The sequence below is a fragment of the Furipterus horrens genome, unplaced genomic scaffold (assembly GCF_987537825.1).
Source record: "Furipterus horrens unplaced genomic scaffold, mFurHor1.1.pri manual_scaffold_8, whole genome shotgun sequence".
Taxonomy (NCBI): Eukaryota; Metazoa; Chordata; class Mammalia; order Chiroptera; family Furipteridae; genus Furipterus; species Furipterus horrens.
This window is the reverse complement of record NW_028327178.1, coordinates 74,198,632-74,213,099: the sequence shown is the minus strand read 5'-3', so window position 1 is coordinate 74,213,099 and position 14,468 is coordinate 74,198,632. Positions and strand designations below refer to the sequence as shown.

General features: G+C 41.2%; 1 protein-coding gene across 5 annotated transcripts in view; it reads right to left on the bottom strand.

Moving 5' to 3' along the window:
* Positions 1-14,468, bottom strand: part of KIF16B (kinesin family member 16B) — a 313,474-nt gene that overhangs the window by 136,663 nt on the left and 162,343 nt on the right. For all 5 annotated transcript variants that reach the window (XM_090286026.1, XM_090286028.1, XM_090286027.1 and 2 more), the window contains exons 16-17: positions 6,963-7,045; positions 5,479-5,567 (exon numbers count right to left, since the gene is read on the bottom strand). In XM_090286026.1, the coding sequence (XP_090142152.1) occupies positions 5,479-5,567; positions 6,963-7,045 (172 nt within the window). The remainder of the gene's footprint in view (positions 1-5,478; positions 5,568-6,962; positions 7,046-14,468) is intronic.

Genomic DNA, 14,468 nt, shown 5'->3' with positions numbered 1-14,468 from the left:
TACGGAAGTCTCTGGTTTTCAGTTACCCAACACATTGCAAAACATGGCTATAGGAGGAGAATCTTTTCCTAGACACTTCAACTGCCATCATTCCTTCCCCACTGGACCTTCAAGGGGATGGGCTGCTTACACCACAGCTCTTTGCTCTGAGTTTCAGATGGCCTTGCCTTCACATGGGCTCACATGCGTATGAGTTTTCCTAGGCAGAGAGAACACTGAATTTGACACTCACAGATTCTCCACACACAGCAGATTCTCAAATGTGTGCTAAACTGTTAAAGCATCTCAGTCCAAGTTTTCCTTCTTGAGAAACTAACATGCTCTTGTGTCTAAACAGCTTATTATCCAGATTTAAATAACAAGCATTTAGCCAGGGACCATAGTTTTCTCAATGATCTTCCAGTTTATTTCATGATGCCCAATTTAGGCTGAGGGTATTTATACCTGTAACATTAAAAAAGGTAGAAAGGGTATGGCTACAGCTTTCATTCTGCTTCCATCTGCCAGGTTGCTGGAGCAGTCAACTTTACAAGGTGTCTGGTTCCTATAAATCAGAGTAGGAAAGTTTTCTCCAACTATGTCTTAGTTCATAGGCTATCATTCCCTACAGCAGGTGGCAAAGTTGATGGGAGCATGAAGTCAGGGAGATGAAGTATAAGGTAATTTTAATCTGAATTTTTACAAATGAGTATTGCAGCAGTGGCAGAGACAAAATATGTCTGTTAAGTGAAGCCAGGTGAACAGGAGGCATAGTGGTATTATCAAATGCCTCTAGAACCATCTCCTCAGCCAACTGTAATGCAATCTAAAATGGATTGTTTTTCACTTGAATTCTCGAGCTGGCATGGTCTAATTCCTCATTTTATCATGAGGTCCTCACCCATCTTTTGCTTGAGGATCCTGAACATGACTTTGAGATTATTCAAAAACTGCAGTATAATTTGGGAATTGACCCATGCCACAAAAATGCATTTCTTTGCACAGTACGCCATTTTCTGCTATATGGAACATTGATACACAGATAAATTAGTAAAAAAAACTTTCCAAAAAAGACCCATGTGTTTCATTCTTAATCTGTTTGCTAAACATTTACTAAGCATGTTTTGTGAATACCTTAAAATACAGAAATTAATAAGACAAGCCTTTGACCTTGAAAAACTTCCAATCTAATAGGAAAGGCATTCACATAAGCCAAATTATTACCCAAACGCCAGCCCAAGCTAGTCTTCCCTGTGTCCCACATCTCCAAAATGGACATACCGTACTCCAAGTTGTTTAAACCCAAAACCTGGGAATCACCTTCGATTCCATGATACTCCATCTCTATGACTACCACCCAGATCCAAGGCACTATTGTCTTTTTCTTACTAAGGATATCGCTATCTAAATGGTCTCTTGCTTCTATGCTACTTTCTCCAAAGGACATACATCCTATTTGTAGTATGCACATCTTCAAGTTAGTTTCCTTCTTAAGGCCCTCTGATGCTTCCCCAGCACCCTTACAAAAGAAGCAACTCCTTCCACTGGTCCACCAGGCCCTGTCTTAGCTGTCTGGACTCACCCTCAACCACTCTCCTTTGTGCTTCCTATAGGATATATTTTAAAGCTTTATAAACCCTTCCCACACACTTAGAAACTGTTCCCAGTCCCTTATTAACCTTTCCCACACTTTTATAAACACTACTTATGTTCTTAAACATATTCTACACTCTTAAACCTATGTAACTTTAACAACATACATATACAGTACCGCAAAATCCTGTGATATAGCAAAAAATCCATGATAAATAATTAAATATAATATTTTTAAAAATCCCGTGATACAGTGAGGCTGCGATAAGTGAACTGCGATATAGAGAGGGACTACTGTACTCCCCCTACTCTAGCCCTCCCTCTGCTTCCCATTTTGAAGTCATTGTGCATGCTGTGTCCTCTGCCTGAAATACCAACCTCCCTCCCCCTTTCTATTGCAGGAGGGTCACCTTCTCTCCACTCAAGTCTTAGATTAAATATCCCCTCAACAGGAAGCCTTCCCTCATCATTCTATCAAATACTACCCCAGACATTTTGTTAATTTCATTGTCACTTTTCGTATTTACTTGAAAAGTACCTGTGATTGCTTCTCTCCTCCAGCTAGCTATAAACTGACTTTCTTGATGTTGCTGGCAACTGTGCCAGATGCTAGAATCTGTCTGCTTCACAGGAGGTGTTAAGAAAGAACTTGTTGATAGATGAGTGTCCACTACAAAGAAGAACAAAATAAAGACGACAGAAATGGAGCAACGTACCATGAGGAAGGGACACAACTTAAACTGGGAGAGAAAAGTTGGAAATAGCTTTCAGAGGAGAGTTGGGTTGCACTAAGCTTTATAGAACAAGTGGGTGCATCCCGGAACTAGTAAAGGACAAGCCCCAAAGGCACAGCTATTCAAGGTGAGTCTGAGTGATGAATACAGCACCAGGCACAGGGAGCAATGCGCTGAGAAGGGCACAGCCAGTGGAGAGCCTGAGCAACATGGCAAAGGGTTTGGTTGCGAATGTATTTTTTAGACTATGGGAAGTCACTGAAAAGATTTGAGGATGAAACAACAACAAAAAATGGCATCACTTTTTGGACGACTACATATTCTCCTGTGTTAGGAGGGAAAAAGAAGGACTGAGATCCCATCTTTAAATGCAAGGGAAAGAGGGGCCCACAGTCTGTGACCCTGTGTCTCAGAGGATAGGCCAACTGCAGATTTTGGTTTTCAAAGGCCCTGAGCAGCCACATAACATTTCCAAATGGTTTCAAAGTAAAATGTGCCACCCTCAAGGATAATAAAGCAGACACCTGGATTCCAGGACTGGAACTGGGTCCTGGACTGGGAGATGATTTCAAGCAAGCACTCTTCACATCCCAGCACAATTAAATTAGCCCAAAATATCAAATAGATGGATCACACTATGTAAACTGAAATTAACCTGAAGACCTGCATATAATATTGAAGTTAAACAAAGTGAGCACATAAATGATTCTGTAATAGGGTGCAGTGCACGGGTCCCCTGATAATAGAGAAACACCTCCACAATCCTGCCTACAGGCAGAATTGGGGACAGGGAAGAGTGGAAGGTACAGCATTTAAGATACATTACATAACAAAAGCAAATAAACAGCCATACCTTCCTGAAGGTAAGGAGGCTGCTGCTTGGGGCAAATAGTGAGGACACTGTGAGAATGTGCAATGAATCATGACATAGCTGAGGGTAGCTGCCCTTCCCCGCTGCCTGTGTGTCACTGGGAACACTTGCCCTGACTAAAGATGGTAGCCAAAAGAGGGTCAAAAACACTGAGGAGCTAACAAAAATGGCAGGCTCTAACACAGCATAAGAAAGGCCAGATTTGAGGTCACATAGAAAGTTCCAAGCCAAGCATTTAAATTAGGGTGGGCCAAAGTCAGTAAGTCAGAGTCAAACAGGAGGTCAGAGGAGGCTTGCCAGAGGGTCAGCAAAGAGGTCTGCAAAGTGAGTCAGCCATAAGGTCTGTCTGCCCGGAGATCTGCTCACAGAAGATGGCGATAAAGCTGATGGAACTGCAGGGACCGACCTAGCCAAGCACAGACATGCAAGAAATGCTTGGCGCTGAATTGTGACTGGGGCAGGGACCGCCAGGGGCTTAGACTTCACAGAGGATGAGAGCCCACCCATGCAGGCAGGGTCCTATGCTGGGCTCCACCCTCTGCGATGGTGTAACATGGCAGGCACATGGTTTCCTGAACTGCTACATGAAGGCTGAGAACAGCGTAACCCAGATCCTGAAGGAGAGAGCTGCTGAAAGAGGATGGTGACTCTGAAACTCACAAGTGTACATTCTTGACCATCTGTGTGACTGGCTGATAGTAAGATAAGGCTATGGAGAATGAGCATGGTTTTGGCTTGCACTCTTTTGGGGAGCAAGAGAAGTTCTGGGTCTCATGGGAAAGGAGGACTCTGAGCAGGAACGGTCTCAGCACACTGCATCCCACCCCCCAAGGTTGGAACCCTCTTAATAAAAACCTGTTTCCTTCAACACAAGTCACTGAGTCATGACTCACTGTAAGCTTAAGGAGTAAGCTTAAGGAGCTAAGCAGCTGAGCCCCAGTTTGCACCGTTACAATTCAACACAGTCACTATAAAAGGCAGTTGTTAAAACTACTGCAAGGAATTAAAGACCCACAACAAAAGATGCCTTCTAAAGCAACAGTAAACACTGCTCTGAGAGGGTTTTAAAATATGGCTTATTTTAAGACAAACTTATTTAATAAGCACAACTCTCCTCAACTGACACAAGGACGGCAACTGCTCGCTTTTACTCCCAGGAGTACGAGAAGGAGGCAGCCTGCAGCAGCCCTAGTGTTGTACTGACTAGCTTACAACAATAGAAAAATTCCTTACAGGCATGTCTGCTTTCCATAAATCAGAGTACTGACCTGAACTGAGGGAGGGAATGCCGTTGGGCCCAGTGTTTATGAGAAGTGCTGAGACAAGGGCCATGGGCAATGGAGCAGGCCCCAGGACTCAATTAGCCCCCATGGCCAGAGCATGGGTTAGAAATCAGAGAGACCTGGACTTACACCAGAGTACCAACACAAACTGTGGGTGAGCAAAGCTATGTCAATTCTCTCTGTGTGAAATGGGAGTAGAGTCATTAGAATTAAGAGACGGAAGTGAGGCACTCAGTACAGTGCTTGGCATACAGTAACTACTAAATAAATGAAAGTTCTAGAAGACATTGTCAGTTTTATCTCACTTATATAGATAGCTATTATACTTACCTTCATTGTTTTACATATTTTCCTTATAGAAAGATAAACTTATGGAACCTCGCAAAACTGTAAAGGACCGCAAAGTCCTTTCTTTCAGTTCCCTATTTTAAAGCATTTTCATTATTACCATCATTTCACTGATGAAACAATCAAGCACCTGAAGAGGTAAGCTGCTTGCCCAAGGTCACTCAGCCATGAAGTCCATTTAAAACACTATTATTGGTGTCCTCAGAGGCCCCCCAGTCCTTGGAAGTCGTGAACATAATTTCCTGGGCTATGCTGTGCCTGAAGAATCAAGCTGTCACTGTTATGACAATAAATTTATGAAATGAGATGAAAGGGCCTCAGCCAAACAGAGATCGTGCACTGAGTAATCAAAGTGCCAACTCTAAAACATGACAGTTATAGAAATGATAATGAAGCTTGTAATAACCCTAAGTAATGCTTATTATGCTGTTTAGCCAAAAAAGAAAAAAGAAAAAAATCAGAATACGTAATCTCATTTATTTTGTGATTATAAGTAAAATTATGTATATATAGAGCCAGAGCTAGAAAGGAGCCTGGAAAATCACTATGGCTGATTTGATTAAGAGGCACGATTGTAAAAGGTTACTTTTATCCAGTGATTAATGGAGTTGACACAATAAAATCCCCAACAGTGATGATCACAGGGCAGAAGAAGCTGCTGTTCACTCACCCTGGGTTGTATAACATGACTGCAGAGAGGTTCTCACAGGACTTCGAGAGGTCAGTCATGGACAAGCTGAAGGAGGGCAGAAGGCCACTCTAGGAGCAGACACAGGGCAACGTGGTTACTTAGCAGATAGTGGCCAGTGCCCTGGACTCAATGCTTTCAACAAGTGAGAAGCAATGAAGTGCAGACACTTCTCATTAGCATGCATACCAGCTGGTCTTTCTGAGGATGGCAAATCAGGGATGGTCTCAACCCTAAGCCCTCAGCTAAAGACAGCAGGGCCCTAGCATGCTTGGACTGGAAAAACCAACCAGGAACTCTGCATGCTGATGGTCTCTCTGACCACAGTACATTCAAGTCAAGGGAAGAGGTCCTGGCATCTCTGTCTCCCTCATTCCCTGGCAGGAGGACTGTCCCATCACCAGCAGAGCTCTGATACACTTACTGAGGGATGCAGATGGAGCAGGGAGAGGGAAGACCAAAAAATGAGAGATGAAGTGTTTTGCTTCCATGGAAAGCTATTAGCAAATGTATTCTGCAACTGTTATAAAAAAGGACCCTCCAGGGAGACCCTGGGCTGAAACCGATAAGAGGCTTCACTGGCCTGGAAGAGAAGGCCAAGGTTTCCAGCTTTCTTGTCATTTCCCATCTATAGTACTGGCAACCTCAGGACGTCCTTACAAATATGCTGAGATGCTGTGCTATGTAACTCAGAGATGAGGGGCAAAGCCTTCCAGGTTGGCGAGTCACAGCTACAGCCCTGACACCCTACTCGTTGGCTAGGGAACAAGTTTGTCTCAATTTCTTATCTCGATCATCTGTGAGATGGGCTAGTAACAGCTGCTGCACAGATCAAGTAGAAAATATGTGGAAGCTCCACACAGTGCCTGGCTCACAGAAATGCTAGCTGCAGTATTCATTATCTTTCTCAGTCCAAGGACAGCACGATGTCCCTAAACAGATCTATCTCCCTCTCATTTCTTCCCCTGTCTCTCTGGTCCTCCACCTGCTTCCCCCATGCAGGTCCCTCTGTATATCCATACCCAACCAAGATGAAGTCTCTCCCAATTGCCCCAAGTTCACTCTTTGCTTCACACCCCAAGAAAAATCCAAATAAACAAATAAAAAATAAGCAAGCTTTTGGATGAAAGTGATTCTGATATTGGGATAACTCCTAACACAGATGCTCATAAGCAGAATTCACTCTCCACTTAATGCACATGATACCCAACTACTGCGGGGAAAGAGGGCGAAGAAAAAGGTCTAGAAGGAGCTGGTCTCTTGCTCTGAACTTTACTTGCTTACCCTCCCACTTCACTGGCCAATAATCTGCTGGGAAATAAACTCCCTACAATCAATCCAGGTTATAGAACTTTTGTGGTTCTGTACTCAATAAAATCAAACTTTTGGGGGCAGAGTGGAGATTCCCCCCATGGCCACAGTCCAACCCAGTCAGACCTGGCTCCTAGCGACTGCATGCAGCTCACCTTCCTCTTCTCCCTGAGCTTGGCAGCCTCCTTTGGATGGTTAAAGCGAAACATATTGGTTCTTCCTAAGAGTATCACGGCACCTAAGAACACATAAAAATAGTAATGAGTTTACAGTACGCAACCTGGTCAGTTGGTAACATCATAACATGGAATTTTATAGTTGAAATGCAATTTCCAGTGTACTATAAAACAATAAGAAAAAAATTTAGTCTCAAAAGTCTGCTTACATAAGTCACTTCTAATGTGCAAATACTTTTATTTTTATAGTCAAGTATCACAATGCTCATGTTACCCAAGGTAGAAGTGATGGATCCAAGCATTAAAATATATTATGACATTTAAAACTTAATATACAGATAATTATACTTCTGAATATTGAGAGAAAAAGGAAATTAGTTCTTCAAAGAGATAGAATAACAAGCAAGCACATGGTCACAAATATAGGAAATATTTATTAATGCCAATAAAAGTAGAAATCTCAAAGGAAACTGCTTTCAAATGAAAACATGGTAAAACTGACAAAGAACTGGTAACTATTATTAAAATCTCCCTCAGAATTTGACAGAAGAGAAATTATGTACTTGTAGTGCCTATTTCCATGTAAAAACACTGCTTCTTGTTAAAACCCTGTTAAAATTGAGATGGTCAAATTGACACACAAGAAAAACCCCTTTTTAATGACTAGGGTCCTACTTATTCAGAAAATGACTGTATAAGGGGTAAAAGAATTCAGTGTAAATGCCCAAGAGTAACATAATTTTTGGGACTGGGCAGCAAATTTCAATGTGATTAAGCAAACATTTTCGAAGATCAGAGCTGTCCAAAGATGCTACAGGTGCCAGGGAAGGCAGTGAGCTACTTGTCACTGGAGGCATCTAAGGGAAGTGATATTCTAGAAGAGATTCACTATCTTATCTGGTCCCATGAACACCTGCGAGTCTACCATGCCTCAAAATGGACCCCTATGTTCAATATCTGCCCTGAAAAAGAATGCAACTTATTTGTGAGGATAAGACACACATAACAGAAGTCAACCATGAAGGATGTCATGTGGTGAGGTATCAAGCATCTATGTGACAAATATGGGCTGCACTAGGTGGGGCAGACTCTTGCACTAAGGAGCTAATAATCTGGGTCTCTGAGGGCAGCTAGAGGACAGAAGAGGTAATCCAATTTGGGGTAACTACAACTATGTCTGGAGAGGGGAGGAAGTCAAGCCTACCCAAAATGCTGGACATCTGAAACAGCAGCAAGAATCGATATTAGATAGATGACAGAGTAACAGAGAGAGTCAGCATGAAGAATCTGCACCAGAGATCAGAAATGGGTGGCCAAAACAAATCTCAGCTCATAGATGTGGTTTGTGTTTTATGTGCAATGTTTAAAAAAAGTATTAGTTGCCAACAGTTAAAAAGCCACAGTTTTCACATAAAAGTCTGAGTTTCTTTCTGGAGTCCCTTCAAAAACTGGAAGATACAGTATCAGTAAATCTCTGATACCATTTGGCAAAAATCCCCAGGCTGCTGATGGCTTCTTCATTTGGACAGAGCATGTCACCTCTGGTTGAGCAGTTACCCACCTCTCACCTGGACCCTGCATGTAAGAGCATACCCCCAGACAGCTATCCCAGAGCTTCAGTATATCTCCCTGCCCACTCAACATATTACCTCAGATTCTCAAAGATGTTTCAAATCTAACAGGCTTAGATCAAAGCCAAGGGACAAGTGAAGGGCTGGTTCTGGTGGTGGTTATTATCATTTAGTGGAAATGGAGTCAATACACAAAGGAAAACATTGTTTTAGGAGACTCAGAAGGGCAGCAATGGATATTAACTGCTCTACAATCTACATATTCCCTCATATAAAATTGTATTGATATAGTTTTAAATTATGGAAAAGCACCATTACCACAATTAAGAAGGGTGTTTCTCTGCCTTTTATGACTAGGACTCAGAACTGTGTGCTACACAGAAAGTCAAAAGTAAGTAGCCTTGTCTAGCATATATGAGTATGTATATTTAACACTCTTAAAGTGACATTAGAGATTAATAAGGCAATAGCATTTGAGGAGTTAATTACTTCTAATCCAATCCTTGTTTTTCCCTTAAAGCAAATGCCCATGCAAGTTGAAAATTGCTAAGATATGTTAATGGAAAAAATAGAATAGTATTTCACAGTCATATTTCATATCATATTAAATCACTGAAAATAATATCACCACCCATGTAATTCATGTAAAAATCCCTTTAGGAACTAAAGAAAACACAACTACCCATGACCATCTCTGTTTCCATCTAAATAATGTGTGTAAACTACCTGGCACATTAAAGGGGCTCTGCTTAGTCTGGTTTCCTTCTATTTCCTCTACTGACTACAAACTTGCTTCATGTGTACGTGATGCTGCTGTAGGTTCATTCAATCAGTCAACAAACACTTAATGAACACTTACCACATACTAGTTATGGTGGTAAATACTGAGGATACAGAGTTGAACAAGTCAGAAATTTGCCTTGCCCTTATGAAGCTTATAAACATATAGAAGAGAGAAGTAAATAATCAAATAATTTCACAAATAAATGCAAAGCTGCCATTGAAGGAGAGCTATACTGCCCAGTGTTCAAAGAGCACATAAGAAGGGTGCTGACTGAAGGAGAGGTTAGGAAAAGATGTCCTTAGGGAGGTGGTGCTTAAAACAAGCTTTGAAGATTGGAGGAGGGTAGGGGGAATGTAAAAATGATGATGGTGATGAGTGACTGGAAGACAGTTGTATGTCTGCAGCATAGGGAACAAGGGAGAGCACTGAACAACATGAAGCTTGAGAGAGAGAGGGAGCAGGAGACAGCGAATCTTTCAGGATATAGTAAGCATCTTGTATTTCACATAGGTGCAATAGGAAGACACTGAAGGGCCCTGTGAGGCAGCATTACATGATTAGATGTGAACTTTAAAAAGATCATTCTTTCCACTGTTTGAAGAATGAATTAAAGAGGGCACAAGTAGATGTGGATAAACAAGGTAGGAGACCCCTGTACAGGTCAAAGATGATGGTGGCTCAGAACTGAGGAGGAGGGATAGAGAAGAAGGGAACTAAACAAATTAGGAAGATGTTTAGGAAATTAAGATCAACAGGACTAACAATGGGCAACATGTAGCAACAGGGAAGTGAGGAAGATGGCTCATGGGGTTTGGCCTGTTGTTACTAGTTGGGTGGTAAGTTGTTCACACAGCTTGAGAACACTAGAAAAGAACTAAGATCGGGATAATGGAAAAAATAATGGCTTTGGTTTTAGATATAATGGCAGAAATATGGGTCTGAAGCTCCAGAAGAAAAGCCTAAGATCCCTATCTGTGTATCTACCAACCTACCTACCTACTTACTACCTACTTATACATGTATATATAACACACATATATGTATCCACATCTACTTAATATCTGTGTATTATACATATATAGGTATCATATATGTTTGTGTGTGTATATCACTCCCTATATATTTGAGAGTCATCTCTAATAAATGAAGCCATAGGTGTTGGGAAGTCACCTGAGGAGAAAATAGAGAAGTGGAGCCAACTGGGCACCTTGAAGGCTGGCTTTTAATGGCCGACTAGAGGAGGATGAACCTGCAAAGAAAACAGAGATGGGGCCATCAGAGAGGGAGAAGGAAAACCTCAAAAGCCAAAGGATCGAGTGGTCAAGGATACAAAATGCTTCAGAGAGGCCAGTCAAGATAAAAGGACTGAAAACTGCCATCAGGGGTGGCGGCACGGAGGTCATGAGTGACCTCAGTGAGAGCATTTTGAGGGCAGCCAGAAGCCAAACTGAAGGGGATGTGGAGAGCCAAATATCTGAGCACAGACAGACAACTCATTCAAGAAATCTATGTATAAAGAAAAAGACAGAGTTGGTAGCTGGATAGGAATAGTGTGCTGTGTTTTTGTTAAAAGAACACTCATGAGTATATACTAAAAAGAAATATGAGAGCTGGAGGAAAATAAATGAATAAATGAATGAGAATGACTAATGATGTAAAATTTTTGCATAATACCCAGAGCATGAGTCTTGCCTGAACGCTTGGTGTGCCAAGGACAAGTCACTGCTTAAACCCTGTAAAACTCAGTCTCCCCATTTAGTCACCAAACTGGATAAGGTTCCTTCCAGATCTTAAATTCTCTTTAACTATGAACTTGAGCTGAGGTTAATGTGACTAATCACAGCAGATGGACTTTTTGTGATGCACTTAATTTGTAACTTTTAGAATATGTTTAAACCTTCTTGAGATTACTTCAGGGCCCGTTAAATACCTGAAGAAAAATTCCAGATGGTCTTAAAAGAGGAAATGACATTGTAAAAGGGTAGACAAAGACACCTGTTAACAACAAAAAAAGCTTCATTTAAATCTCTGTGAATAAAACCACTGAAGGCCGGTTTCACATGAGATTTTCTATTTTAATATTTCAAGTACACTGAAAAATATTCCATATGTTCATATTTCTAGAGACCTTTAAGGAGTATAGTGATAATAATCATCAATATCACTATTAGTTACTTTTTAAAATTCTATGTGAGATTTTCTAATTCTGCTACTATACGAATAAATCAACTTTTTTTCCTATTAAATGTCATATGAATATTTCTTAGATGATGATATATGAATATTTCATTCAGACTTACAATTAATACAAACATAAATGACAACTGTATTCTCAAAAGTGCATGATCCAAAGTAATATGAGTTTGGAGGCCAAAAAAATGGGGTCCTTTGATATCATACTTCAATGCTCCACATTCTGAATTTAATTTCTTTAGAATGCCAACCCCATCTCCACCCCTGCATATACACACAGACAAGATATAACACACTGCTAAAGTATGCTCAGTGAAAGAGACATTTCCATTTTAGATACAATATTCAGGAAAGAAAGAGCCATCAGGGCACACATCATTCTCTGAAATGGTACCGAATATGAGGTTGGGGTCAGATAGGATGGGTGAAGTTCTTATTTCCTTTCCTGATTAAAATAAAAAGAAAACTGCTCATGTGTGATAATTTTCCTTCTGATTTAAAATTTCTTTAAAATGTTTATATTAAAATAAGTTATGCTCTGGCTGGTGTGGCTCAGTGGATTGAGCACTGGCCTGTGGACCAAAAGATCACCAGTTTGATTCCCAGGCAGGGCACATGCCTGGGTTGCAGGCCAGGTCCCCAGTTGGGGACGTGCATGCAAGAGGCAACCGACTGATGTATCTCGCTCTTCAATGTTTCTCTCTCTTCTCTTACTCCCTCTCTAAAAATTAATAAGTAAAATACTTTTAAAAATAAATAAAATAAGTTATGATGATGGTTCCATTTTGGGGACCTGATAAAGAGAAAGTCTAATTTCAACTAACATATGCCAGTACTTAAGAACATATTAAATAATATGTTCTATGGCCTTGAAATCTTGTGACATTGACTTTATTATTTATGATACCTAAATTACAGTAATTTTCTCTACACAGAGAAATTATATAATTTTTCTCTATCATTGGCTTTGGGCAGTGATATAGAAGATTAAGATTTGCCATGGTATTTGTGGTGGGTAAGAAAATTTTATATGACTACCAGTGAATTCAAACAGGACACATGGCTGTGGGTGAAGGCTGATTCAGACAATGACAGATGCTCAGTACCAAGGGTAGCAGTTGTCAGGATCAAAGCATGCCATCAGATCATCAGCTAGCATTTGTGAATGACATAAATGCACATGACATCTTACCAAATAAACGCAGAGCCCATCCTTTCCTTTTCTATGTCTGTGATTCAAATATGGATTTACAATTTCCTGCTTTAGAGAAATCATTTAAACCCTGTTTAATCTTGGTAAAGTAACAATTGCAAAATTAGATTATTAGACTCTGGAGAAGAAATAAAAGAGACCTTCAATCTTCGTTACTAAGGTTTCCAGCCAAATAACCCATCAAGAATTATTTATCCAATTATGTGAACAGGCTGAACTTAGAGCTTTATAAAATTTCAAGATGCTTCAATTTCATCCCCAAAGAAATTTTTAGATGTGTGTGTGTGGGAGTGGGAGCAGGTTTTTCTTCTTCTTAAAGCCTCAGGGAAGATACAATAAGAGCATATAAGAACAGGTCTCATCCTTCTGAAGGAAAATGTAGAAACTGTCTTAAGTAATTAGAGGGGATACCATATAGGAGACATAAAATAAATTCAAAGGGATGAATGGGAGGAATTAGTACTTTCTCTACATCATTTCCTTTGATATCAACAATACTACTGATTCTGTTAGTAACAATCTCAGATCTTCAGTTCTAGCCTCCCACACACTCCAAGCTGTCAAGATTCCATTGTCCCTTCTAAAATAGTTTTTCCAAAATGTGTCCCTTCTTCCTACGCTCCAACAGCCTCTTACCTTCATCAACCCATTTTTTGTTCATATTCATCTCTTAAGCCTCCACGTGAGCTACGAGCTATATGAACACTGCACTGTCCTTAACCTCTGCTACCACATTACTCATCCACTGAACAGTGAGCACCATCCACATAAAATTCAGGCCACCACTTCTGGCCAAGATGGAGAACTAGACTGACACGCTCCGCCTCACTCCACAACTAAGAAGGAATACAACTACCACAAAACCAGAAATAACCAGAAGTTCCAGAAAATAAATGGAAGTCCAACATATGAAGTTATAAAGAAGTGGTGCTCATCTGGAAGGGTAGGAGGAGCGTAACCAGGGCGGAGAGGTTAAGCTGTGCTGGGAGTGGCAGCAGCAGCGGTGACGACGGTGGGATGGTGGTAAGCACAGACACCCGTATTTAAGGGGAGGTAAGAAGCGCCTGGGGAGCACCCCCAGCTGCAGACCAGACCCATCAACTTGCAATTGCAACACCAGGGAAGGCAGACACCACTGCCTTGGACTGTGAAGCCTGGAGGAGGTGGGGACAGAGGAGGAGGCTCCCAGTCTCTCAGCAGAGAGTGAACAGCAGGAATCCATCTTGGACCCCCGCCCCCACAGAAAATGCCACATTGTGGTGAGAAGGGTTGCCTGGTTGTGACGAGTGCATGGGGCTCTGCCCCCTGTAGTGTAGGAGGTGTGACAGCCCTTCCCAGGAAGCAAAGGTAAACACAAAACTGTCAGGATGGCACCAATCATGACAGATCCCGGTGATGAAGCTGACCAGGCAGCAAATATCTAATCTAACGGCTCAGCAGATAGGAAATCTTTCTGAGGCACAGTTCAGAGCTTTGATTATAAGAATGCTTACAGACCTAATAGCAGATCTTAAACAAGACAGGGAAGGAATGAAGGCTAGTCCTGCTGAAATGAACAAAAACACATAACAAAACTAGCTGTGAGGGAAAGAAAATAAGTCAACAAGTCGGAACACAGAGAAGGAACAAAAAGTCAACCAGAGCAGAAAGAGGAAACAAAAAGTGAGGAAAATGAGGAGAGGCTCAGAAACCTATGGAACAGCTATAAGTGGGCCAACATCCAT